Source organism: Mustela erminea, chromosome 18 (assembly GCF_009829155.1).
Source record: "Mustela erminea isolate mMusErm1 chromosome 18, mMusErm1.Pri, whole genome shotgun sequence".
Taxonomy (NCBI): domain Eukaryota; kingdom Metazoa; phylum Chordata; class Mammalia; order Carnivora; family Mustelidae; genus Mustela; species Mustela erminea.
This window is the reverse complement of record NC_045631.1, coordinates 5,708,892-5,736,495: the sequence shown is the minus strand read 5'-3', so window position 1 is coordinate 5,736,495 and position 27,604 is coordinate 5,708,892. Positions and strand designations below refer to the sequence as shown.

Below are 27,604 nucleotides of genomic sequence, written 5' to 3'. Positions count from 1 at the left end.
TACGGTGGGAATGGAGTGGGGGGGAGGGGCAGAGAGCAGAGGCCCCGCCTGAGCGTCTGGGCTCCTGGCAGAGTCGCAAAGATGTGGAGCCGGCACAGGGTCTGGGACGGACAAGGGAATGATCTTGGTGGACCGTCGCAGCGATTGGAGACCAGCGAGACAGCAAACGCACCAATCTGGAATGAATGACCCAAGCGCCGCAGAGGGCGACTGGGAGCGGCCTGGGAGCCCCGAGGACGCAGGAGAGGCGGGGCGACTCGGGCGACCAATGGGAGCCCGCGCCCCAGCATAGGCCACGCCCCTTCGCGTCAGCGCCGGCGCCGGCGGCGCGCGCAGTCGCCCGCCTCCCGGAAGTGCGCCTGGAGTCGGCGTCGCGGGCCGAGGTGAGCGCGCGCGGGCTGGGCGGGCCTGGCTGCGGCCACCCGGGGTCGGGCCTGGCGCCTCCTGTCTCGGCTCCGGGCTCGGTGGGGCCTCCGGGAGCGGCGGCTGCGCTGGCGGACGCGCGCCTGATGGTCTCGGAGGGCTCAGGGACGCGGCGGGTGCGGGGCAGGGGTGGCAGGGCCGAGGGGCTGTGGGGTAGTGGAGACTCCGCTGCCGCGAGCGGGCTCTAAGCGCCGGACTCCTCGGCCGCGCCCCTGGACCCGCACCGAAACCGGGCCGTTTCCTCTGCCTTCCCCGGAGGCTGGAAGAGAGGGGCCCCGCGTGGGCTGATGCCCGGAGCCTCTGTCTCTGGGTTGCTTTGGGCGCTGGGCAGCGAGAGTGGAGGATACCTGGGTGGGGAGCGCTGCCTCGGCCTCCGGGATGCCACATTCCAGTAGCCCTCCAGCCTCAGGGCGTTTGTGAAAGCCCCCAAACCCGCCCTCCAGCCCCAAGTCCCCCAGCGTTGGCAGCTCTCCTCCCCAAAAGACAGGCCTTGCCTGGAGCTTCGTGGGTTCCAAGTCGGCCGCCCCTTGTGAGCCTCCCGAGGTTCTTAATCAGTCAACTCTGATACTTGCCTTGCAGGGGGTTTGCGAGGATTAGAAATGGCAGGAACAGGGCCTGATAAGGAGCTGATACATAGTGTTGGGGGAAAAATTACTCGTATGCTCGTTAAAGACGGCGAGGCAGCGTTTGTTCAGGCGGGCTGCTGCAATGCGGTTTTGCAGGACAGAGAGCTACCGGGCTGCACCGTGCAGCAAGGAGGAATGGAGGATTAAACAGCCAAGGAGCCCCGGTGCGGGGGCGGGAGGGAGGGGTCCGCGGATGGAAAATGACTAAGAGGAAGCATCGGGGCAAAGGGAACTGTGGCTGACATCGACTTGACTGGAGTTTTGCAGAAGTCAGGGCTGGTGATAGGGAATTTGTTCAGGTGTGGGGGCCGATCAGACACCATGATTGATGGAGAATTTGACCAGCTATCGGAGATGAGGGACTTTCCCTCTACACAGGACTCAGCGAGGTTCTTGCTAAAACGGGACTAAAAGGGTCAAGGACAGACCTGAAAGGCCAGGCCTTGTAAAAACAGGACTCCCTTGACTTGACTGAAGTTTGCTTCAGCAAAGAGTGTTTGTCAGTATGAGGTACACAGCAAAGGGCTACTTGTATGCATAGGTATGGTAAGCATACTTACCTAAGCGTACATTTTAAATTCACGCTGATTTGTTACAGGTTGAATAACAACTATACATGTGGGATTGCTTGAAACATTTTTCGTAACAGGAGCAGATACTCATGAAGTCATTGGAATAGAAACTGTACCCTCTGTAATTTAATCTGGAATAATTGAGGCATTTTTTTCTTAGCATTTTTTTTAGGATATAATTACTAAAATCAGATTTAAATATTTTATAAGATTTATAATTTCCCCTAAATGTTATCTGAACTGCTGTCTTCGTTCAGGAAGCGAATAAATTTGAATGAGTCCACCCATCAGTCTCTTGCCATCTGAAATCTTTCTACTTGTTATTTGAAACTCGGGAGCCAAATAGCTTTAGGTAATGAAGGATGCTTGTATATTTATCCAGTATTTATTTAATATTTATGTGTTTATTTGTTAGATTTTTATTTATTTATCTTAGAGCATAAATGGGAGGGAAAGGAAGGGAAAGAAAGCCCCAAAAGACCCCACACTGAGTGGTTGGAGCCAGAAGCAGGGCTTGATCCCAGGACCCCAAGATCTTGACCTGAGCGGAAACCAAGAGTAGGCTGCCCAATCAAGTTTGCCACCCAGGCACCCCATTTATTTATTTATTTATTTTAAGTAGACCCCATGCCCAGGGATGCGGGGCCTGAATTCACAAACCTGAGATCAAGAGTGGGACACTTGACTGACTGAACCACCCACGTGCCCCTTATTTAGTATTTTAACATATTCAAAACTACGTTTTTTTCTCTAGAGCTTTAGCGGTTACCTATACATTTTAATACTGTTTTCACTATCATTCAATATGAAAACATTTTAATTTTCAGGGTGCCTGGGTGGTTCAGTCAGTTAAGTGTCTGCCATCTGCTCAGGTCAGGATCCTGGGATGGGGGGGGGGGGGTTGGAGCTCCAAGTCTGGCTTCTTGCTGGTGGTAGGGTGGGCAGGGGATGGGCAGCCCCTCCCTTTTCATATCCCCCTATTGCTCTCCTTGTTTGTGTGCCTTCTCTCTCTTCTGCTGTGTCAAATAAATAAATAAAAATCTTTAAAAAAGAAAAGAAAACATTGTGATTTTTTCCTTTGGCCATAGGTTATATTAGTTAATAATTTCTGTATGTTGGCATTTTCTAAGTATCTCTGTTACTGGTTTCTAATTTCATTGCACTATGGTGCAATTGAGATTCCAGTCTTTTCTTCTTTATGCATGTGGTGAATGTTTCATATGAACTTGAACTCGAAATGAATGTGTGTTCTGCAGTTGTCAAGTCTGAATGGCCATTAGATTGCGTTGATTTATAATGCTCATATTTTCTGTAGCCTTACTGTTTTGTTTTTGTTTTTTTTTTTTTTTGGTCTTTGCTTTCTATCAGCTATGAGGATTTGTCCCTTTAGACTTGATATTAGGTGCATATACATATTGGGTTTTGGGTTCTAAATGATTGGACTCGTCATAATGATATGTTCTTTTTCTTTATTTCTTGAAGTCTCTTGGTCAGATACTAATATAACCATACCAGCTTTTGTATGCTTGCTGTTTGCATAGGATGTCTTTTCCCCCATTGTTTTATTTCCAAACTTTTGTGTCTTTATGTATTAAATATATTGTAGGCACTCTGGTTAGGTCTTACTTTTCTAAATCTGGTAATCTTATAATTCAGATGTTTAGTCCATTTACATTTAATGTGATTACCAATACGGTTGTGTGTTAGTGGACCATACTCTCTTTTTTTCCTGTTGATCTTTCTGGGTTTTATTCTCTTGATCTTACTGTATTCCGAGATAGTTTTTTTAAGTATTCCTTTATTGGTTTTTTAAGCTGCACTTCTTCGTATAATATTTTTACAGCTACCAGTATGTATCTTTATCAGAGTTTAACATATTAGAGTTTAATATTTATACCACTTTATCCTAAACAATTTACATTTCTCATTCCTGCCTCTTATTTAACACCTTTACACGTCCAGTTTGTCACCTGACATTTAGGTATCACTTCCCACTTCCTATTCCTTCCTCATTTAACAACTCATAAGTGTAATTACCTGATTGTTACCATTTACTCACTCCTTTGTGCTGTTTTCATATCTTTTACTTCTACTTATGTTCTATGTACATGCTGTTGTTATTTTTGATTTTAATAGTGAGTTGCCTTTTAAGGAAGTTAGAAGTGAAAGCATAGTATTTTTATATTTATACACCATATATTTACCGTTTTTGGAGATCTTCATATCTTTCTGTAGATCTGTGTTTCCCTTCAACTGGAAAGGTGTCCTTTAACATTTCTTATAGTACAAATCACTGTTGAGGGGTGCCTGAGTGGCTCACTCAGTGAAGCGCCGGCCTTCAGCTCAGGTCATGATCTTGGGGTCCTGGGATGGAGCCCCAAGTTGGGCTCCCTGCTCAGTGGGGGGCCTACTTCTCCTTCTCCCCATGTGCACCCCCTACCCTCATGCTCGCTATCTCTTTTTCAAATGAATAAATAAAATCTTTATAAAAAAATCACTGGTGAAAAATTCTCCTAGCTTATTTTTCTGAAAAAGTATTTTTTAAAAATTAAAATGGAGTTAACATACAATGTTCTATTAGTTCCAGGTTCACAACATACTGATTGGACAATTCTGTACATTACTCGGTGTTCACTGCAATAACTGTCTTCACCATACATTGTTATAACATTATTTATATTCTCTATGGTGTGTTTTTCATCTGTGATTTGCTTGTATATACTGTATAAGTTGTTATAACTGAAAGTTTGTATCTCTTAATCCCCTTTATTTATTTTGCTCATAACTCTCACCACCCCTCCCCTTTGGCAAACATATTTAAGAGTCTGGCTTTTGTTGTTTATTCTTCTTCTTCTTCTTTCTTTCTTTTTTTTTTTAAATATTCTACAAATAAGTGAAATCATAAGGTATTTTTCTTTTTCCTGTCAGACTTACTTCACTTATCCCAGTGTCTGGGCCCATCCATGTTGTCAGAAAAGGTTAATATTTCATTCTTTTCTATGCCTGAGTAATATTTCATCATATATGTACACAGTATCTTTATCCATTCATCTATCAATGGACACTTGGTTTGCTTCCATATCTTGGCTGTTGTAAATGCTGCAGTAAACATAGGGGTGCATTTATCTTTTCGAATTAGTGTTTTTGTTTTCTTTGTATAAATACCAGTAGTGAAGTTACTGGCTCATATGGTATTTCTACTACTTTAAAAAATTTTTTTTTAATTTTAAATTTTAATTAAAAAAAAATTTTATTTATTGATTTGAGAGAGAGCAAGCAAGAGAGAGAGAGAGCACACACAAGAGATTACAAGCCAGGGGAAGGAGTAGAGGGAGAAGCAGACTCCTTGCTGGGCAGGGAGCCTGACACAGGGCTTCATCCCAGGACCCTGGAATTGTGACCTGAGCCGAAGGCAGACTTAACTGACTAAGCCGTCCAGGTGCCCCAGTATTTCTACTTCTTAATTATTTCTGTTTTCCATAATGGTTGCGCCATTTTACATTCCCCCAGCAGTGCACAAGGGTGCCCTTCTCTCTACATCCTTGCCAACACTTGTTATTTCTTGTGTTTTTTTATATTAACCATTGTGAGGTATCATTGTGGTTTTGATTTGCGTTTTCCTGGTGATTAATAATGTTGAGCATTTCTTCTGTATCTCTTGGCCATCTGTAGGTCTTTGGAAAATTTTCTGTTCAGGTTTTCTGACCATTTTTTAATTGAATTGTTTGTTTTTTTGGTGTTGAGTTGTAGAAGTTCTTTGTATATTTGGATAGTAATCCCTTATTGGTTATATCACTTATGCATTTCTTTTTCCATTCACTAAGTTGCCTTTTTGTTTTGTGGGTGGTTTCCTTTGCTGTGCAAAAGCTTTTTATTTTGGGGTAGTCCCAGTGGCTTATGTTTGGTTTTGTTTCCCTTGCCTGAGAAGACATACCTATAAATACGTTACTAAGGGCAGTGCCCCAAGATTTTACTGCCTGTGTTTTCATTTAGGAGTCTTATGGTTTCGGGTCTCACTTTTAGGTCTTTAATCTATTTTCAATTAAATTCTGTGTATATTCTAAGAAAGTGGTCCAGTTCTGGGTGCCTGGGTGGCTCAGTTGGTTAAGCGTCTGCCTTTGGCTCTGGTCGTGATTCCAGGGTCCTGGGATGGAGCCCTGCATAAGCAGGGAGTCTGTTTCTCTCTCTCTCCCTTTCTGCCCCTCTCCCCTGCTCATGCTCTCTCTCTCTGTCAGATAAATAAGATCATAAAAAAAATGTGGTCCAGTTTCCTTCTTTTGTATGTAACTGTCCAGTTTTCTCAGCACCATATATTGAAAAGACGCTTTTCCCCATTGTATATTCTTACCTCTTTTGTTGTAGATTAATTGACCATATGGGTGTGGGTTTATTTCTAGGCTCTCTATCCTGTTCTGTTGATACATGTGTCTGTTTTTATGCCAATACGGTACTATCTTAATTGCCATAGCTTTGTAGTTTATCTTGAAATCCTGGAGCAGAGATACCTCTAGCTTTGCTCTTTCTCAAGACTGCTTTGGCTATTGTCTTTTGTGGTTCCATACAAATTTTAGGATTATTTTATTTTTTATTTATCTATTTTTAAGAGATTTTATTTATTTATTTGACAGAGAGAGATGACAAGTAGGCAGAGAGGCAGGCAGAGAGAGAGGGGAGGAAGCAGGCTCCCCACTGAGCAGAGAGCCCGATGCGGGACTCGATCCCAGGACCCTGAGATCATGACCTGAGCCGAAGGCAGTGGCTTTACCCACTGAGTCATCCAGGCGCCCCTAGGATTATTTTAGTTCTGTGGAAAATACTATTGGTATATTGATAGGGATTGCATTGAATCTGTAGGTTGCTTTGTGTAGTCTGGGCTTCTTAAACATACTAATTCTTTCAGTTCATGAGTGTGCTGTATCTTTCCATTTCTTGTGTTGTCTTCAGTTTCTTTCAATAATGTCTTACAGTGTTCTTTTTTTTTTAAGATTTTATTTATTTATTTGACAGACAGAGATCACAACTAGGGAGAGGCAGGCAGGGGGGCGGGGAGGCAGGCTGCTTGCTGAGCAGAGAGCCTGATGCGGGGCTCGATCCTAGGACCCTGAGATCACGACCTGAGCTGAAGGCAGAGGCTTAACCCGCTGAGCCACCCAGGCACCCCTGTCTTTTATAGTTTCCAGAGTGTAAGTCTTTCACCTCCTTGGTTAAAGTTATTCCTAGCTATTTTTTTTTTTTAACGTGCAGTTGTAAATGGGATTGTTTTCTTAATTTCTCTTTTTGCTATTTCTTTATTAGTGTATGAAAACACAGCGTTTTTTTGTATGTTAATTTTGTATCCTGCAACTTTACTGAATTCATTTTTCAGTTCTGATAGTTTTTTGATGGAGACTTTAGGGCTTTTTATGTATATCATCATGTCATCTGCAGGTAGTGACAGTTTTACTTCTTCTTTACCAGTTTGAATGCTTTTTTTTTTTTTTTGAAGATTTTATTTATTTATTTGACAGAGATCACAAGGGGGGCGGTCTGGAAGGAAGCAGGCTCCCTGCTGAGCAGAGAGCCCAATGTGGGACTCCATCCCAGGACCCTTGGAATAGTTTGAGAAGAATAGTTATCAACTCTACTTTTAAAAAAAAAAAAGATTTTATTTATTTATTTATTTATTTGACAAAGATGACAAGTAGGCAGAGAGGCAAGGCAGAGAGAGAGGAGGAAGCAGGCTCCCTGCAGAGCAGAGAGCCCGATGCGGGGCTCCATCCCAGGACCCTGGGATCATGACCTGAGCCAAAGGCAGAGGCTTTAACCCACTGAGCCACCCAGGCGCCCCTCAACTCTACTTTAATGTTTGCTAGAATTTGCCTGTGAAGCCATTTTATTGTGGACTTTTGTTTGTTGGGAGTATTTTGATTACTAATTCATTTTCATTACTAATAACTGGTTCATTCAAATTTTCTAGTTCTGAATTAGTTTTGGAAGGTTGTATGTTTGTAGAATTTATCCATTTTATTTCTGCGTTGTCCAGTTTGTTGGTATATACTGTTTCATAATATTCTTCAGTAATCTTTTTTGTTTCTGTGAATTCAGTTGTTATTTTTTCCTTTCATTTCTAATTTTACCTATTTGAGCCCCCCCTTTCTTGTTTATGAATCTGACTAGAGGTTTATCAATTTTTAAAAAATATTTATTTATTTTACAGAGAGCATGCACAAGTGCTAGTGGGAGGAGGGACAGAGGGAGATAATCTCCAATAAACTCCCTACTGAGTGAAGGCAGATTCTTAATGACTGAGCCACCCATGCAACTCTGGATTTTTTTCTTGTAGTTGATTTCTAGTTTAATACTGTTGTGGTTGGAGAAGATGCAGGATATGATAACAGTTTTTTTAATTTATTGAGACTTGTTTTGTGGCCTAACATGTGATATGCCCTGGGGAATGTTCCAAGTACTCTTGAAAAGAATGTATCCTGCTGTTTCTGAATGGAATATTCTGGAATGTTCTGTATATTAATCTCTTAGTTCTGTCTGGTCTAGTATGTTGTTCAAAGCCAGTTTCTTTGTTGATTTTCTGGATGATGTCTCCATTGATGTAAATAGGGTGTTAAAGTCCCTTATTATTGTGGCATGATTGTCAGTTTCTTCCTTTATATCTGTTAATATTTGCTTTATGTATTTATCTCTTGTGTTGGGCATATGAATATTTACAGTTGTTACGTCCTCTTCTTTTTTTTTTTTTTTTTAAAGATTTTATTTATTTATTTGACAGAGAACACAAGTAGGCAGAGAGGCAGGCAGAGAGAGAGGAGGAAGCAGGCTCCCTGCTGAGCAGAGAGCCCGATGCGGGACTCGATCCCAGGACCCTGAGATCATGACCAGAGCCGAAGGCAGCGGCTCAACCCACTGAGCCACCCAGGCACCCGTTACGTCCTCTTCTTGTATTGATCCCTTTATCATTATATAATGCCCTCTTTGTCTTTTTGTTATAGTCTTTGTTTTAAAGTCTATTTTATCTTATGTAATTATTGCTATCCTGGCTTTTTTTCTTTTTAAGATTTTATTTATTAGAGAGAGCACACACGTGCACGTGCAAGCACGATCAGCGGGGAGGGGCAGAGGAATAGGGAGAAGCAGACTCTCTGCTGGGCAGGGAGCCAGAAGCAGAATTCGATCCCAGGACCCTGGGATTGTAACCCGAACTGAAGGCAGATACTTAGCTTACTGAGACACCCAGGTGCCCTACCCTGCCTTTTTTTTTTTTTTTTTCCTCTTCACTCTATTTGCACGGTATATGTTTTTTCATCCTTTCACTTTCAGTCTGTGTCTTTAGGTCTGAAATGACCTCTTAGAGGCAGCATATTGGTAAGTCTTTTTTTTTTTTTTTAAAGATTTTATTTATTCATTTGACACAGAGAGAGACAGCAAGGGAGGGAACACAAGCAGGGGGAGTGGGAGCGGGAGAAGCAGGCCTCCCATAGAGCAAGGATCCCAGGACTCTGGGATCATGACCGGAGCCGAAGGCAGACACTTAACCACTGAGCCACCCAGGTGCCCATTAAATTTTTCTTCATTCAGTTTCTTTATGTCTTTTGATTGGAACATTTACACCATTTGAAGGCATAGTTGATAGTTATGTATTTGTTGCTCTTTTGTTATTTTCTTATTTTGTAGTTCTCTTGCTCTCTTCCCTTTTGGTTTGATAGCTTTCTTTAGTGTATGCTTGGATTCCTGACTCTTTATCTTTTGTGTATCTATTACAGGTTTTTGATTTGTGGTAACTACTGGTTTTATATGTAATGTGTATAGCAGTCTCTGTTTAGTTGATGGTTGCTTAAGTTTGAAGATCATAAGTAGGCAGAGAGGCAGGCAGAGAGAGAGGGGGAAGCAGGCTCCCCGCTGAGCAGAGAGCCCAATGCGGGGCTCGATCCCAGGACCCCAAGATCATGGCCTGAGCCAAAGGCAGAAGCTTAGCCCATTGAGCCACCCAGGTGCCCCTGAACACTTTTTTTTTTTAAGAGTAGACTCCACACCCAGCATGCGGTCCAGCACAGGGCTGGAACTCAAGTCCTTGACCTGAGATCAAGAGTCTGATGCTTAACTGACTGAACCACCCAGATGCCCCAATTTTGAACACATTCTAAAAGCGGATGTCTTTATTTTAATTCTGATTTTTGAAAGATGTTTTTACTGGGTCTGGAAATCCAGGTTGATGGTTCTTTTTCTAGAATTTGCATTTGGTTCTTTTTGTAATTTCTATTTCTCTGTACAAAGTCCCTATCTCTTCTCTCATTATGACTATATTTTTCTTGTAGCCCTTGGACCATCTTTGGGTTGGCTTCTCTTTCATATTTTCCCTTTTCTTAAAAAAATTTTATTTATTTGACAGAGAGGGAGCATGCGCATGAGTAGGGGGAGTGGCAGGCAGAGGGAGAGGGAGAAGCTGGCTCCCTGTAGAGCAGGGAGAGCCAGATGTGGGTCTTGATTCCAGAACCCTGGGATCAGGACCTGAACTGAAGGCAGTTGCTTAACGAACTGAGTCACCCAGGTGCTCTTTTCATGTTTTTAAATGTCCTATAATTTTGGGTTACATCTTTATATTCTGGGTGGCACATTGTAGATGCTAAGGGTTCTGTGACCTTCCTTTGAGGAGTATTGAGTATTGAGTTTTGTTCTAGCAGGCAGTTGAGCTACTCACTGATCACCTTTGACTCGAATTAGCTTGTTTTTTTTTTTTTTTTTTTAAGATTTTATTTATTTATTTGACACAGAGAGAGGAAGAGCGTATAAGCAGGGGGAGCAGCGGAGGGAGAGGGAGAAGCAGGCTTTCCACTGAGCAGGGAGCCGGATGTGGGGCCCGATCCCGGGACCCCAGGGTCATGACCTGAACTGAAGGCAGACACCCAACTGACTGAGCCACCCCCGCGCCCCGAATTAGCTTGGTTTCATATCTTGTTAGGACAGATCTCTGGAAAGCCCACAGTGGATCCTGAGGCCTGCAGTCTCTGTTTAGTTGATGGTTGCTTAAGACTGGGTTTCCACTGCGGATCTATTTTGATGCTTGGCTTTAGGCTCCACTAGGGCAGGTTTAGAGTAGGTCTTATTCTAGGATATGGTGTGTACTCCTAACATGCCGCCTTTCTGGTATCTCAAGATGCTTTGGGTATTAGTGAGGTCTGTCCATTCTCAGTGGTCAAAACTGATACCTCTCATCACTGCCTGGCATTTTGAATTTCTTTTGGTCCTAACCCTGTAGCAACAGCTCTCTGATAAACCTCGCATAGAGAGGGAGCAGCAGCTTTATTTATTTATTTACCATGTATTTATTTATTTTAGAGAGAGAGTGTAGGAGCGAGTCGGGGATGGAGAACAGAGGGAGAAGGAGAGAGAATCCCAAGCAGATTCCATGCTGAGCATAGAGCCTGACGCTGGGCTCGATCTTGTGACCCTGAGATCATGACTTGAGCTGAAACCAGGAGTCGGATGCTTAACCACAGAGCCACCCAGGTGCCCCGGAAAAAGCAGTTTTTATTTTTTCTTTTTATTATTTTTTAAAATTTAATTTCAGTTAATGAACATCTAGTGTATTATTAGATTCAGAGGTAGAGTTTAGTGATTCCTCAGTTGTATGTAACACCCAGTGCTCCTTACGTCACGTCACCAGTTACCCCATCCCCCCAGGCCCCAGAAAGCAACTTTTAAAAAGCTGGAGTGTTATGCTGATCTCTGATTAGGCCAGACAGATGAAGTGATTGGGTGTGTTTGCGTGTTCATTTTGTTTTTATTGTTGTGGTTAGTGTTACGGAGAAATGATGACCCGTAGCTCTTTAATAACATTCCAGGACTGACCCAATGAGCCAACATTAGGATCTTATGCAAGAAAGTTAACTCGAAATAGTACGTGATTCTTTAAACATTTCTGAATACTAACTGTGTCATTTAATATTTCTCTCTTCCCTGTCTTAGTTACTGTCTTCTACGTTTTTATACCAGTCGCCCTAAAGGAGTGCTCACTTAGTTCAAGGCCAAAGGAATGTTTTTGAGGTAGTCATTGTTTGTTCTATGTCTCCTTTAAGCCCAGGTTTGAAAATTTCAGCTCTGACAGGTTTTCCTAAATTCCCAAATAGTCCGGTTTTCCATGTGGCACTCAAAAGAGGTCACCTAGAAATTTCATTGCATCTTTTGGGGGAAAAATCACTTTGTTTTCTTCATCTTCCTATTTATTACAGAAGCATCAGATTATTTCAACATTAGCCTTTATTTCTAGGGCTTAGATGTCTTCGTTTAGCTTTACTTTGTAGTCTGCAGACGTACCTATGCAGATAAGGAAGGGTGCAGAAGAGCCGTTGGCTTGGAAACCTCTAGTGAAAATGGTTCACATGGTGCATTTTGTTTTTCTGCCTGGTTGGCACGTTTGAAGACTGGGAGGGAATGTTGTCAAATGCTCAGGCTGGTGATGCCAGGTTAGAGAGTATTCATATTTGCTTGGTGGGTCATGTGCCTTCTTTCTCACCGATCATATATCCCTCTCCTCTGCCCAGCCCTGGCTCTCACTCCCTCTCTAGCGACCCTTTGAGAGCCTCAGTGAAGACCCTGTCGTCCCGGCGACAGCTCTGCCCGGAAGACACTTCATCTCAGAGGACTTGCCAAGCCAGAGGATGCCCGTGGAGCTGGGGCAGGCCCTGGTCCCGCCGCCACCCCTGGCGAAAGCCGAGGATGCCCCGTTCTCTGGACCAGCTGGTGGCCCTCGAGGGGAGCTCTCTAACCCCGAGACCGCTCGCCAGCTCTTCAGGCAGTTCCGTTACCAGGTGATGTCTGGGCCCCACGAGACACTGAGACAGCTGCGGAAGCTCTGTTTCCAGTGGCTCCGGCCAGAGGTTCACACGAAGGAGCAGATCCTAGAGATCCTCATGTTGGAGCAGTTCCTGACCATCCTGCCAGGGGAGATCCAGATGTGGGTGCGGAAACAGCGCCCCGGCAGCGGGGAGGAGGCGGTGACCCTTGTGGAGAGCTTGAAGGGAGACCCGCAGAGACTGTGGCAGTGGGTAAGCAGAGGGTGGGAGCTGCCAGGGACGCACGGGGCTTCTCTGGGGCCCCTACCGGGTGTGTTGTCCTGTTTCTGACCCTCAGCCGTGGGGGTGGTTTTCTGCACCAGTTCTCCAGTTCTCCAGTTCGCCGATGCCAGCGAGGTGTCTTATGGTTCAGTTAGATCTGACACTGATACTCGCGGGTAGGCAGACCCAGTGGGATAAGGGTTGGTCTCACCAGCCTGCTCCCACTTCAGACACCAAGCTCGAGTCAGCCAGGCCAGCTGTATTTAGACTGATGGCCTGTAGGTGTGGAGGTTCCCACCGCCCCCTCCTCGGGTTTGTTAATTCCCCAGCATGTCTCTGAGGAGGAGGTTTCCCTGGCGTCTCTGGGCCGTCCTCCCAGCCCTTCTGTGTGGCCAGCTCAGGAGCTCCCTGAACCCATCGTTCAGGGGATTTGGGGGAGCTTTCATTACTTAGGCCTGATAATCATTAGCCGTTGTTGATTGAACATCTCCAGCCTGTCTCTCTTTCTCAGGGGCAGAGGGTTGGGGCTGTGGGTTCAGTCCTCTGGTCACCTGGTTGGTTCCTATGGTGACCAGCCTCCATCCCGAGGCTGTCTGGGGGCCCACTGAGTGTCACCTTCTGAGCATAAACTCAGGAATGATTGAAAGGGGCTCAGGATGAATAAAAAGGTTGCTCCTATCACTCCTGTTGTTTCGGCAGTTCCAAGAGTTTTAGGAACTCTGCCAGGAACCTGGGACAAAGACGAAATACATATTTCTTACTATACCACATCAGTATATCCCCATAGCTCCCCTAATTCCAAGACTCTGAATGAACACTTTCTCATCCTTAAAAATAGAAGATAAAGTCTCTTGTCCCATTCCATCTTTATACAAAAGTGTTTGAGAAGTTGTCCAAAGGATACCTGAGTTTTAATTGGTGGAGACTATCCAGTAGAAACACATCACTACTAGCACGTTCAGGGTCTCCCAGGCCCAATTCAGGCCTCAGCTCTTGGTCCCTCTCAGGATGTTTTCCTCACAGGTTCCTACTGGTCTAGACAGAGAAGTTGGTTTTCTCTTCCCCTACTCCATGTCCCAAATGACTGCCTTATTATCTGTTATAGAGCTTTAGCTTTGTTTCTATGTTTCTAGAGTTTCTTTGTTTCTTTCTGGGAACCCCTCAGTCCAGATCTTTCGGTAATTAGTAATATGTGGTCTCTAGATCAGCATCCAGGTTCTAGGACAGGAAATCTTGTCAGAGAAGATGGAATCTGCAAGCTGCCAGGTGGGGGAAGTGGAGCGCCATCTTGAAATGGGGCCTCAGGAGCTGGGGCTTCAGGACTCACCCTGCAGGCCTCTGGAGCCTCCAAGCCAGACCGTGAAAGAGGAGTCTGACATGGAACAAGAATTAGGTGAGAAGCAGTTCAGTTACTCGTGGTGGTGTGTGATGCTGTCTTGGGGAGTTTTGGGGATTGTGGTTAGTGGGCCTCAGAGTGAGTTGAAAATGAGAGGCTGCTCAGATGAGGGTATCTCTGGAAAGTTTGGAGCAGGGTGGATCTACTGAATCACTCTGATTTGGAGATTCAGTCTGTGAATCTCCTTTGTGACTGGGCCAGACCATGTGAATGTTGGTTCTGAGGAAAGGGGAAGGAAGGAAGGGGAAAATACAGGTGAGGCTGCTTGCAAGGCTTGGGAAGTTGGAGTTTTTAGGGAGGTAAACATGAATCTTGACATCATGCATGGTGGGACATGTATTAGTTCTCATTTGTGACAGTTTTTCATCCATGCCCTCCGGGGAGCAGATTGAAATGACCTCTGATCTCCAAACTTTCTGTTCCTCCCTTCAGCGATGACTGCTGCCCCATGTCCCGCCCCACCAGAGGAAAGGCTCGTCAGAGACCAGGACTTCGGAGCCTCCTTTCTCCAAGCAGCACCCCCGGTGAGCTGGCTTCCCTGCCTCTCTCACCCCAGAGCCGGGCTTGAGGGTGTCAGCAGTCAGGAGGGTGGAAAGGGGACATGTTCTCAGAAGCAGAGGGGAAAGGACAACAAGAACGATACCCATGGAATGAAACCCAAGTCTCAGCATTTCCCTCGAGGCAGAATGTTTAGCAATTATCCTGATAATGGAATCTGGGTCCTGGAAGAAGTGGCCCTCTTGTTTCTCCCTTTTCCTATTCCTTGGGTTATGCTGAGAAAAGGCTCTGCTTCATATCCTGGTCTAGGCCTTGCCCATAGGAGTCAGTCTGAGATTTTGAATGCTTCTATTTAATGTGGGACAGGTGGCCTCCCCCAGCTTTACGGAGGTGTAATTGACAAACAGCAAACTGCAGTTACTTCAAGTGTATAGTTTGGTAAGTTTTTGACATGTACACACATGTGTGAAACCATGACCGTAGTCAGGATGATAAACAGACTTGTTATGCCCAAAGGTTTCCTTTTGCCCTTTTGTGATCCGTCCCTCCTGTTACACTCCTGTTACACTCCCCGAGTCCTGAGATCCCGAGGCCACCACTGAGCTGCTTTCTGTCACCATACATTGGTTGGCATTTTCTAGCATTGTATGTAAAATGGAATCGTGCCATCTGGACTCTTTGTTTTTTTGTGTGTAAGTTTTCTTCTTTTAATATTTTCTCAGTGGTTTTTAACAGTTGGACTGTGATGGACCTGAGAGTCATTTTCTTCATGTCTCTTATAGTTGGGATTCTTTGGAAATCTTGGATCTGTGGTCTTATAGTTTACAACAAGTTTGGAAGAATTTTGGCCAGTATTTCTTCAACTGTTTTGTGTCTCCCTTCCTTCTCCACTTCTTTGTAGACTTTGAGAATAACACCTATGGGGTGTATAGAATGACAATGTGACATATGTTAGATCTCTTGAGTTGTCCCAGAGCTTACTGATGATCTTCTCTCTTTAAAAAAAAAAAATCTGTTTTGGGGCGCCAGGGTGGCTCAGTGGGTTAAGCCTCTGCCTTTGGCTCAGGTCATGATCCTGGGGTGCTGGGATCGGGCCCCACATCGGGCTCTCTGCTCAGGAGGGAGCCTGCTTTCCTCTCTTTCTCTGCTTGCCACTCTGCCTACTTGAGATCTCTGTCTGTCATGTAAAAAAAAAAAAAAAAAACAAACAAACTGTATTATTTTGGATAGTTTCTGTTTATATGTCTTCAGGTTCACCAGTCCTCTCTTCCACAAAGTCTAATCCACTGTTAATTCCATCCCGTATAGTTTTCATCTCTAGAAGTTTGAATTGGGGCTTCATTATATTTTTCATGTCTGTACTTAACATGTTGGGTCTTTCCTACACCGCCCTGAACATGTAGGATGTGGCTCTGCCATCTGTGTCAATGTCCTTGTCTACTACTCTATCATCTGTGTCATTTCTGAGTCACTTCTGATGGATTGATTGATCTCATTTTGAGGTGTTTTCCTGCTCCTTTGTGTGCCCAGCAGCCTTTGACTGGATGTTGGACATTGTGAATTTTACCTTGCTGGGTGCTGGGTGTTTTGACATTCCTCTAAATGTTGTTGAATTTTGCTCTGGCATGTGGTTGAGTTACTTGGACGTAATTTGTGTTACGGCACCAGAGAAGTCTTTAGTCTGGGCTTATACTTTTCCCACTACCAGCAATACCTTTTCATATATTCTTCCTGATGCTGCCTGATGTACAAGGTTTCCACTCTGGCTGGTAGAAAATAACTGTTTCCAGCACCATCCAAGCTCTGTTTCCTCTGCTTCTTTTGGGGGATCTTTCCCAGACTTACGGGGAACTCTGTATGCATCTCTGGAGCTCTCTCTCTTTTCAGCTTCCCACTCTGGTCTTTTGTCTTGGTAGCTATAACTGCCCTCACCACCCCAAATTCTGAGCTCCTTCTGCCAGCTCAAGGTGGAGGAGGCTGTCTGCCTCTACCTGCCCCCCCCCCCACCTCTGCTTCCTGGGCTGCTCTCTCCAGGCAGCAAGTTTGGCCAATGCAGGGCTCCCTCCCCTCATTCGTTTCCTCACTTTCAGGGATCTCTGCTCTGTTCTGCCTGGCATATGATGCCTGTGAACCATTGTGTCACACACTGTGTCCTCTTTTCAGTTGTTGCTGCAGGAAGGTAAATCCGGCCTCTGTTACTCCATCTTGGCTGTGAGCACGTTTGGGAACAGGTTTATTTTGAACACGTAGTTAAATTAACAACTCAGAAAAGTTGGTTTGATTAAAAATAAGGTTTTTCTGGAACCTGTACATCTTGATCAAAGCATTGTTTCAGACCATGGGGGAACCCTTCTTGGATTTGCCTTTGGGGTACTTGGAGCGAAGGTCAAGGTAGGGAAGCCAGTAGGTGGAGCTTGGTGTGATGCTCAGGCCAGGTGTGAGCCTCAGCTTTCCCAGGCTTGGAGATACAGAAACCAGAAGATCTGCTTCACACAGTTTACCCTGGGGAGAGGCCCAGACCTTTTTAGTGACTCAGGGATACTTGTCTTCCTACTTTCCAGAGACCTAGAAAGCAAATTTTTAGGCAGGAGGTTTCATATGGACAACGATTTGGGTATTCTGTGAGACATTTCAAGGAGACATGGAGGATTACTGTTGCCTCTGTAGTAAGTACAGAGTATCTGTGTGAAAGGTCTGTAACAATTTCTTAACATACTTGAACCGGTAGAGTTAAGCATTAACGGTACATAAGGTAACAACACGAACCATGACTTGGTTTGGATAGCTCAAATCAAAAGACTAAAAGTGTTCAGCAACACTGTGTGTGTGTGTGTGTGTGTGTGTGTGTGGATTTCCCTACATTGCAGATAACTGATAGCCACTCAGCCCAAACAAAAGTCACTCTTGTCCAATTCCAGCATCCCTGCTCCAACCTCTAACTTCTAACAAACTCCTAACAAAAGCCATTTGCATCGGAAGGACCTTGATATTTAATGGATGCTTTGTGAAGGGAGGGAGATATTAAAATAGATGTAATCATTCCCTCTGCTGTCTTTTACAGGTTGGGAGATTCGTGAGTAATGCCAGAATAATGAGGTAGCCTGCCTGCACAGTGGTCCTTCGTTGTTAGGCACCGTGACTGAGTTAGAGCCTCACACAGGTTCAGTCCTGTGTTTTCCGGCTTCTGGAAAGGAGTCCTGTGTGTGGAACTCTGCGCTAGTCCATTGTGCAGTGTCTCCTGGGCCCACAAGGTGGTGCTGTCTCCACACAGAAAGATTACTTTTTTATCAGAGTCCACCATTCTGTCCTTCTGGAGTAGGAATTGAGATTTTGTATTTTCTCTGTTTATAAAAATGAGGAAGAAGGTAAGACAGGTGTGTCTTGCCTTTTGGAGTCAGGGCTTGCTTCATGCACCCCCAGCTTCCTGGCAGTTCCTTGAGTGAGTGTGTGGCTTCATGTGGAGATATGGTGTTTAGAGCCCTCCTGAAGCATCTTTTCTGAATTTTGAATGAACTGATGTGGCTCTTGGGGATTTTGGGGGCTGCACTCTCTGTTGACTTGTACTCTCCTTGGGGGCTCCCATTTTGGTGACCATAGAACCGGCCATGTGTCCAGCAGGCCGGGCAGCCGAGTAGTCTCGCCTGTGCTTGGTGGCCCCGTTACTCTCTCTGTGGCCACCAGAGCAAGGGTCTGTGTCTTCTGATAGGGAAGGTCGAAGGGTCCTATATTCAGCAAACTGGTTATTTGCTCAAGCTGGCTCTTTTCAGCAGGCTGTTAAGGTAGCTTCACTCACAGATCAAGAAAATAAGCTCACAACTCTATGAATTCCTTTATATTATTATTATTAAAATACAAATTAAAAATGTGGTTATAGCGACACCTGGATGGCTCAGTCTGTTAAGCCGCTGCCTTTGGCTCAGGTCATGATCTCGGAGTCCTGGGATCGAGTCCTGCATCGGGCTCTCTGCTCAGCAGGGAACCTACTTCTCCCTCTGCCTGCTGCACTCCCTGCTTGTGCTCTCTCTCTCTCTCTCTGAAAAATAAATAAATAAAATCTTTAGAAAAATGTGGTTATAGTTAATCCTTAAGTATATGGCAAAATAAATTAGTCACTTTGCACTTTAAAAAAAAAAAAAAGATTTTATTGATATTAGAGAAAGCTAGAGTATGAGCAAGGGGAGGAACACGGGGAAAGAATCTTAGCAGAGCCCCACACGGGCCCGATCTCAGACCCCGAGATGGTGACCTGAGCTGAAATCAAGAGTTGGACACTTAACCAACTGAGCCACCCAGGAGCCCCCACTTTTCACATTTTTATCTTATAAAAAGAAAAAAAATAATCCAACTTTTGCTTTTTAAAATTTTCACTTAGTATCTGCTCATTGCAGACTTTTGGTATCTTCGTTCTTTTTTAGGTCTTCGCTTCCCTTTTGTGTGCTGTGGGGCAAGACTTGATTTAAGACTGAGAATGGCTTCCCTGAGTATACCTGTTCGTAGGAGGATCTCATTTTCTTATTCGTCCTCCTCATTTTTGCCCCCCGTAGCTAGCAGTTTGTGATAATAATGGATGGCTATCAGCTTTGAGGTTCCTGAAAGCGTACAGGACCCCTTAAGTCTCAAACCCTTGGTGGAGAGTCTGGGAGACCAAGTATCCCATAGACCATGTGTAAGATAATAACGGTAATAAATGTATCACTTCCTGAGGAGTTATTTGCCAAGGGCTTTGTTTCTCCTGGACAACATACATGGAGTGCCCTCTCTGCCCTGGGCATTGTCATGGGGATGGAGAAAGCACAGGAGCTCATGTAGCTCATGCGCGAGGAGGGGCAGGTCTTAGAGACTTGTGCGTGCGTGTGTGTGTGTGTGTGTACACACACAAAGCATTCGACAAACAGCTGAATGCTGTGAATGAAGACTACAACATGCTGTGAAAACAAGTGATGCCTTACTTGTTAGCTTTCGTGTTTCATGCTCTAATCAAGTAAGGATGGAGACGCAAAGGTTATGTGACTTAGGCTCACACAGGAGGCCCCTGTGTCTGACTCCAAGGGCTGTGCTGTTCATGAATCCCACCTCTGTACAGACTGAGTCTCTAACAGTCAGCTCCTTGGGGGCAAGATTGGAATTTGAATTCACAGGACACCCCATTTAGGCAGAGTTCCCAGTTTTGAGCCCCTGCTCTCCAGTTTCCTAGGCAAAGAAGGACATGCTTTGGGGATAATAGGGGCGCATCTTGTTCCCATCGAGAACCCATCAATTTTCCACTAAGTGGGAGGAAAACTGGTCTAATGTTTGACCTTAAATTCAGAACCGTTGGGGGGTTTCCAGGCAGCGTCCGTATCTCTGCCTGGAATCCACTGATCTGTGTCCCGGAGACAACGCAGTTGACGTCCTCATGGGCTTTTGCCACCATTTTGCTGATTTGCTCTTGCATTTCCAACACTTTCCCTTTTAATTTCTTTTCCCTCTTGAATGTGCAAGATTTTAATGAAATGTTGGGACTCTTAGGTTCTTACCATTCAAAGTCCTCTATTATAAGCACTGAGTTAAAAGAAAAAACTAAAGGACAGTGTAGAAAAGGCCTGTGCCTTCTCTCTATGCCCTTTAGTCTTAAATATGTGCAACTGGAAAAAATAACCCAGAACCTTAAAACGTTTTCTAACCAGGGCAAGAAATAGTGACGTGGAAACTGTGGGTTTTTTGCCCTTGGCCTCTTCAATGAGCCACCTCCCGCCATCCTTAGCTTTTTGGATGGGCCGCTAGGGCACGGTCCTGTTTTCCTCGAGGTGGGGAAGGCTGGTTCACAGACCTGCAGTGAAGTCACGGCATTCTGTGCTTTCTAGGAGCAGTGGAGGCACTTGGATTCCTCGCAGAAGGAGCAGTACTGGGATCTCATGCTGGAGACCTACGGAAAGATGGTGTCTGGAGGTGAGGGCATGTGCTAGTCTGATGGGAGGAGGCGTGAGACATTTCCCATGTCTCCTTAGAGACAACCGCTTCACTTCACGTTCCCTGGGGAGGGGAGGGCATGAGGGGTACATCTGGGAACTGGAGAGAGCACTTTATCTTTTTTTTTTTTAATTAATTTTATTTATTTATTTGAGAGAGAATGAGAGAGAGCATGACAGGAGAGTGAGCGGTCAGAGAGAGAAGCAGACTCTGCCGAGCGGAGAGCCCGACTTGGGACTCGATCCCGGGACTGACCAGGATCATTACCTGGAGCCAAACGCAGTTGCTTAACCAGCTGAGCCACCCAGGTGTCCCTGGAGACAGAAGTTTAGTGAGAGTTTCCTTGTACTGAAAGGATTCCGTCTGCTCGGAACTGTCACGGCTGCATTCCATGTAGTAACTCCCGAAATCTATGAGATAGGTGATGGTCTCCCCATGTTGAGATGACCATGGCTGAGTGTCAGATCAAGCCACATGCTCACTGTTAACGTAGCTTGCGAGTGCTGAGTTATGACAGAACTCAGCATGGCTGACAGTCCACGCTCTGTGCCACTACACCGCACTGTCCCACTAGCCATTGGCAGGGCCCAGTCACGAGCCTGGCACCTGCCAGGTGGTGTGGAAGGCCTGCTGGTCACCTGTCCACACTCTTCTTTTTTGTGACCTTCACCGTATATCTCGGTCATGTTGTGAGTTACTGGTGTCTTAGAAGCTCCCAACAGCCTTCTAAGATCTATCTTTCTTTCTTTCTTTCTTCCTTTTTTTTTTTTTTTAAAGATTTTATTTATTTACTTGAGATGGGGAGAGGGAGAGAGAGCATGAGCAGGGGGCTGGGGAGAAGCAGACGCCCCATTGAGCAGGGAGCCTGATATGGACCCCGAGACCATGATCTGAGCCAAAGGTAGATGCTTAACCAACTGAGCCACCCAGGTGCCCCTTGACCCAAGTTTTTTGAGTGGTCTCCAGATCCTTCGTGCTTCCCTTTCATGGTCAGGTTGTACCTTTGAAGGACACAGCTTGGTCCTCAGTTCTTCCCTTTCATCTAGGCTTCCTGTTATCTCTCTGTGTGCCAGGCGTTTCCAATTCCAAGTCTGATCTGACTATTTCAACTGAGTATGGGGAAGAGCTGGCAGGGCTGCACCTCCATGTCGGCGAGAAGATCCCAAGATCCCCCTGCACTGGTAAGTGATCTCTCATTTCTGACCTGTCAATAAATCGGAAGTGGAAGGGGAGGTACTAGGACCGAATGTCTACGAGCTTGTCTGTAACTAGCTGTGATCCGGTCAGCCCGGTGTGAGTGCTGAGGTTGGGTCTCCTCGTTTCTGGTATGGGGCTGTTGATGCGTATATATGTGAGCACGGAGCAGAGACCACACGTGGACCTGCTGCCTCCCGTCTTGTGTGCCTTGACAGCTTGCTTTCTCACCGAGGATAAGATTAGGACAGATGGAGACCCATACAGATAGGAGTCGAATTCCCATTGCAAAAAGGTGACATAACAGCAGTCCCTTCCTGACTCCTTTGTTTTTCTTCTCTCTTTCTTTCTTCTGGTTCTAGCAGAATGAATGCTAATTAAGATAGAACAGAAAAGCATGTTTAACTAATCGCCAAGCACCTAACTTTCACTAAACAGCAGCAACGACAAGCACTTTTTATAAAAAAAGATTTATTAAAAGAAAAAAAAAAAGACTAGAGAGGAAGAGATACACGACCTTGTTCTGTTGTAATGGAGCCATCACCCTTTGTTTGCCGCACTCTGTTTCAAACAGTGCAGTTGCTGACACCTACCTGTCATGCATACCCACGCACCCCCACCAACACCCTTCTCCACAGACGAGAGATCCCAGAACTGTGCAGGAAGAAAAGCACGAGGGATGCCAATTATATGACAAGTCATTCTTTCTCCTCCGTGGGATTGGATTAATTATTTTCCTTTGGTAATGTACTACAGAGACAGCAAGCATCAAATGAAACATACGATTTTAATTCTGATATATTTATCATAAGACCATTTCACAAGGATTCCTCTGGAGCAGTATTTTTCAGACTGCGTTTAAGGACCCATCAGCATAGTATAAAATCATCTTCTAGGTTGCAACTAGCATTTAAAAATTGCAATGATAGGACAGAGGTAGAGGGAAAAGCAGGCTCCCCTGCTGAGCAGGGAGCCCAGTGCGGGGCTCGAATCTAGGACCCTGGATCATGACCTGAGCCGAAGGCAGAGGCTTAACCGACTGAGCCACCCAGGTGCCCCGGATTTTTGTTTTCATAGATTTTATTTTCCGGAGCATTTCAGATTCACAGCGAAGTTGAATGGAAGGGACAGAGATTTCCCAAATGCTCCCTGGCACGGGGATTTTATTTGTGATACATAGTCATATACATGATGATATATTTGTGATTATAGCTTACATTTCCCCACTTTTTTTTTCCCCTCCTCCTTCAACCCACCTGCTGACATGGTCCCATTAGATCTTACCTTAAAAGAGACTGCGGAGCGTCTATAAAACTAGCCTGCATTACATAAAAGGGCAAAGAAATGCCATTGTCAGTTCCTGGAAGAGAGGCTACGTGGGAAGAGAGGCCAGGGAGGTAGGCACGGGCAGGCTGGCCTGGAAGGAGTGCTTGAGGAGCCCTGCGGAAAGTCGGTGCCGGAGGTGCAGGGGTGCAGGGATGGGACCCGGATTAGTGTGGGAACAAGTGACAGGACCAGAGAGGGCTGGCTCCATCTAAAAGACAAAACATTTAGCCATTCTACCAGATCTGGACTCACACCGAGGGGGCAGAAGTCTCAGGAGAGAACATGTGTGCTGTTTGTTTGACCAAATGGGGGAATAGCTCCTAAAGCAGGCCAGCAGGGGAGGAAACCTCAGGAAGCCCTGTTCGCGCCTCCTGTCAAAATCCCAAGGGATTTACCCCCCTCTCCCAAACAAAATTACTTGGGAAAATGGATCTCCAGTCGTTATCTGGGAGAATGCTGCAAAAATACGCAAGAGTCTTGGAAGAAGAGTGTTTCATCAGCATTAGGTCTCTAAGTATCAAGAGTCTGTCAGTTTCATCTGGCTGGCTCAGCGGTGGAGCTTGTGACCCCACCTCGGGGCCATGGGTTTGAGCTCCACATTGGGCGTGGAGCCCACTTCAAAAAAAAAGAAAAAAAGAAAAAGAAAGAATCCATCATTTTAGAAAGGTGAAGTCATTAAAATGAGGGGTTATATAAAAATTGCCCCCAGACTGATGGAACAGAAAAGGGAGCCTCGGAAGGGACACTGGTCTGTGTGGGGATTTAGCGTGTGGTGGAGGAAGAGGGAGCACAGGTCCATGGGGGCAGGGATTTTTCATCAATTGGTTTAGATTTGAAGAAAAAGATATAAAATGTGAAAATAATAGTAAGGAAGGATGTGGGTGACTGTTTGTCTCACATCTGGAGCGGCGAAGATTTTATCAGTATAAAAGCCACGGAAGAAAACAGTTAAGGAAAAGTGATAAGAGTTGAGTATACTGAAAAATAAAACCACGCCACAACTTATCCATATACATAAATAACCCCAGAGAAAACTAAGGTAACTAAATTGGTGAAAAACATTGTTCATTAACATGACGGATTAATGATTATTTTTCTTAATATAGAGAGAGTTCATGCAGGTTAATAAGAAAAAACAAATGACTTTCTCAATAAAAATGGGCAGCAGTCTTGTGAAAAATAGCTCACAAATATGAAAAAATTCATCCTTTATTAACTAAGGAATTAAAATTTATAACAACGAAAACCTTATTTCTTTTGACCGCTCTCAGTGGCCAGTATCTTAGAAATCGTCAGTATGTAAGTACTGAATGCTCTCCTTCACTTAGCGCAGCTGCTCCTGGCGGGGGGTCATAGCCCTTCTGGAGATGGAGTGGCCAGTCAGTGTCAGGAACCTCAGGAGGAGCGTTCGTGCCTGCGGACATGGTACTTAGACTTCAAGGAACCGGAAGTGGTCAGAAGTGTGGGTGAAGAAAGATTGCAGCAGAAACCGCCAACAGACAGCCTCCATTTCCACAGTAGGAGGGTTCCTTCAGGAAGTCCTGTGCTTTGTCTTAGGTGTTTATGGTGACGACTCCGCGATGGACTGTTGTTCTGCTTTAAAGTGGTATTTACAGAGACTTCTTTAAAGACAAGAGGAAAAGTACCTTTGTCATTTGAGAGGAATGTGTTCTAAGACTCTGTGAATTAGCAACTCAGATCTAAGTTGTTGGCAGATTCCTGGGTCTCTCGCAGATAATTTGAAGACACTAATACAGGAAAGGAAAGGTACGTAGCTTCCTTAGATCTGCAGGAGGAAAGTAATTTTTCAAAAGTTGGAAACAAATTCTTCCACCAAAATAAAGGCCTTTATGCTATGTATCGTTTAGTGGTAATAACCAAAAACTTAATTCAGGAGGAAAACAGGCTATTTTTTTAAAAGTTTTTTATTTATTTGAGAGAGAGAGAGTGCGTGCACGCAGGGAGAGTGAAAGAGAGAAGCAGACTCCCTGCTGAGCGCAGAGCCCCATGTGGGGCTCGAACGCAAAACCCTGAGACACTTAATCTACTGAACCACCCAGGTGCCCCGAGAAACACAGTGTTTTAACTTAATCTGAGTTAGTGAAACACAGGTGAGTGCTGCATTGAGGCACAGGCTGAGGGACCCACGTCTGTGCTGTACCTTCACTGTGCATTAAAGCCACACAGTAAGGTGACACATTAATGCATTTCATGAAGTTTTAGGTGACTTGTGAATAGGAGAATCCATGTGAAATTGGTAGATAGTGCTGTTTACCATTTAAGTGCCACAAAGCCAGGTATGGAATGGTGTATACGATATGATGTCAGTTATGTAAAAAAAGAAAAAATAGCACACGCGTACATACATAACCATGTATATAAACTGTAGACATGCATGGATCAAACAGACACAGGGAGGAAATGTATAATCACCGTTGTTCCCTCTGGGTGGTATGATTGAGGTTAGTCTGGTTTTCTTCTGTTTTTCTCTCCAAATTTTTATTAGTGATCAGACTCATGTTTTCTGTAGAACCAGGTAAAAACGAATTCTTTTTCAGAAGAACACACTGCTGTAATACACTTGGTTTCCCCGGGCCTTAAGAAATGCAGGCCGCTCTGGGCGCCTGGCTGGCTCCATCCGTGGAGCTTGCGACTCTTGATCTTGGAGTTGTAGGTTCGAGCCCCATGCTGGGTGTGGAGATGACTTAAAAAGAAAATCTTAAGAAATGCATGCCGCTTATTTACGGGGGCAGGGCCCCCTGTGCGCCCCCTCCACAGTCAGACGTTCTCCTCGGCTCTAGTGCCGGATCTCTTAGCCTGGACCCCAGCAGTGAGTGCCAGGCACTCGGGCTGGATGATAGCATCCTTCCTCACTCCCTGATGCCCTCTTGACAGGAAGCATTAATGTTTCACGACAACCCTTTTCCTGACATACCGGTTAGAAAACAGGGCATCCCCTTGATGGAACGATTTCAGATCTTCTTTCTTCTTCCCAGGAGACAGGCAGGAGAACGACAAAGAGAACGTGAATTTGGAAAATTGTCGAGGCCAGGAAGCCTCCGATGTCTCCTGTCAAGCGTCAGGAGAGGCACCTTCGCAGGCTTCCTTGGGTGGCCTCTTCAGTGAGGATGAACCGAGATGCTTTGGAGAAGGGGACAGTCTCCCCGGGGCTCTGGAACACTTGCAGGGGGAGGGGCCAGCCGGCCAGCTCTCGCCCCACGGAAGGAATTCTGGGAAACCGCATCCGGCTAATCCCCATCCAGAAGAACTGTCCCTGCCGTGGCTGGAGGAGAGGAGGGAGGCCTCCCCGAGAGGGCAGCTGAGAGCCCCCATGGCCCAGAAACTCCCCACCTGCAGGGAGTGCGGGAAAACCTTTTATAGGAATTCTCAGCTGGTTTTTCACCAAAGGACTCACACCGGAGAGACATACTTTCAGTGCCCCACCTGCAAGAAAGCCTTTCTGCGGAGTTCAGACTTTGTGAAGCATGAGAGGATCCACACGGGAGAGAAGCCTTGTAAATGCGATTACTGTGGCAAAGGCTTTAGCGACTTCTCGGGGTTGCGTCACCACGAGAAGATCCACACGGGAGAGAAACCCTATAAATGTCCCATCTGTGAGAAAAGTTTTATTCAGAGATCCAACTTTAATCGACATCAGAGAGTTCACACAGGAGAGAAACCTTACAAGTGTTCCCGCTGCGGGAAGAGTTTCAGCTGGAGCTCAAGCCTTGATAAACATCAAAGGTCCCATTTAGGAAAGAAGCCCTTTCAGTAGTCAGGCGCTCTCAGCCCAGTTCTGGCTCTGGTCCGTTTAAAAATACTTCGTTCCACCTGGAGAAATTGCAGCTCTTAAAGACCAGCCCTGTTTTCTCTTTGTTTTCTTCCGGGATGAGAGAGGAGAGTTACCTGAACGCGGCTGCGGCCTGGGCAGGACATGGCCGCCCCTGGGTTGGATTTTGTGTTGGTTTAGTTTCTTGCTTCTGCATCAGGAGAAAGAATAGTCTTCCTCTTTCAGCTCATCTCTTTTTGGATCCCTTGGGGAAGAAAGTAGTCCTTGGAAATCCTGTTTCACAGGTGCTGTGTGGGGAGAGTCGAACCGGATTAGCCACAGTTGCTGCTCATGGGAAGGACCTCAGGCCGGCTCTTTGGGTTGGGGGTCATGGGGCAGGTCTCCTGTTCCAGAAGGGGCAGCGGAGAGGGCCAGTGAGCTCCCGTGTGTTGTCATACAGGTACAAAACTAACTTCAGGCGTCCCTCGTTTTAAATAAACTTCTTAAAGCCACTCCCGGTCTTATTTGTGTCTCTACTCTCGACTGTGTTTTAACTGTAACTCTAGTGCATTTTCTCACAGAAGCCCCCGAGTGGTGGTTGAGCTCCTCATCATCCCCTACAAACTTACCAAGTGTATCAGTCAGCTGAAGAGGGATAGGAAACCGCTAACCTGGTGTCCAGGTTTGAGAGCTCGCTTAGTGCTGGGTGTTCTTTCTCTCAGGTAACTGTGTGTCATCTCTGGTGTCCTTCTGAGCTCACCTCCCACTTGCTCACCTGCCTCAACCTGCCCCTCTTTCTCCTGGCG

The 27,604-nt window shown here is 45.4% G+C and overlaps 1 protein-coding gene across 2 annotated transcripts; it reads left to right on the top strand.

The window, feature by feature from the left end:
* ZNF18 (zinc finger protein 18) lies at window positions 1-27,310 on the top strand. Of its 2 annotated transcripts, none has more exons than XM_032322981.1 (7): window positions 1-383; window positions 12,154-12,657; window positions 13,870-14,059; window positions 14,495-14,586; window positions 20,404-20,488; window positions 21,583-21,690; window positions 26,026-27,310. In XM_032322981.1, exons 2-7 carry the CDS (start codon window positions 12,271-12,273, stop codon window positions 26,802-26,804), a joined length of 1,641 nt encoding a protein of 546 aa, XP_032178872.1. In that variant the 5' UTR covers window positions 1-383; window positions 12,154-12,270; the 3' UTR covers window positions 26,805-27,310. The 2 variants fall into 2 exon arrangements, with proteins under 2 accessions (XP_032178872.1, XP_032178873.1); XM_032322982.1 differs by lacking the exon at window positions 1-383 and adding an exon at window positions 11,526-11,656.
* Window positions 27,311-27,604: the final 294 nt, after the last annotated feature.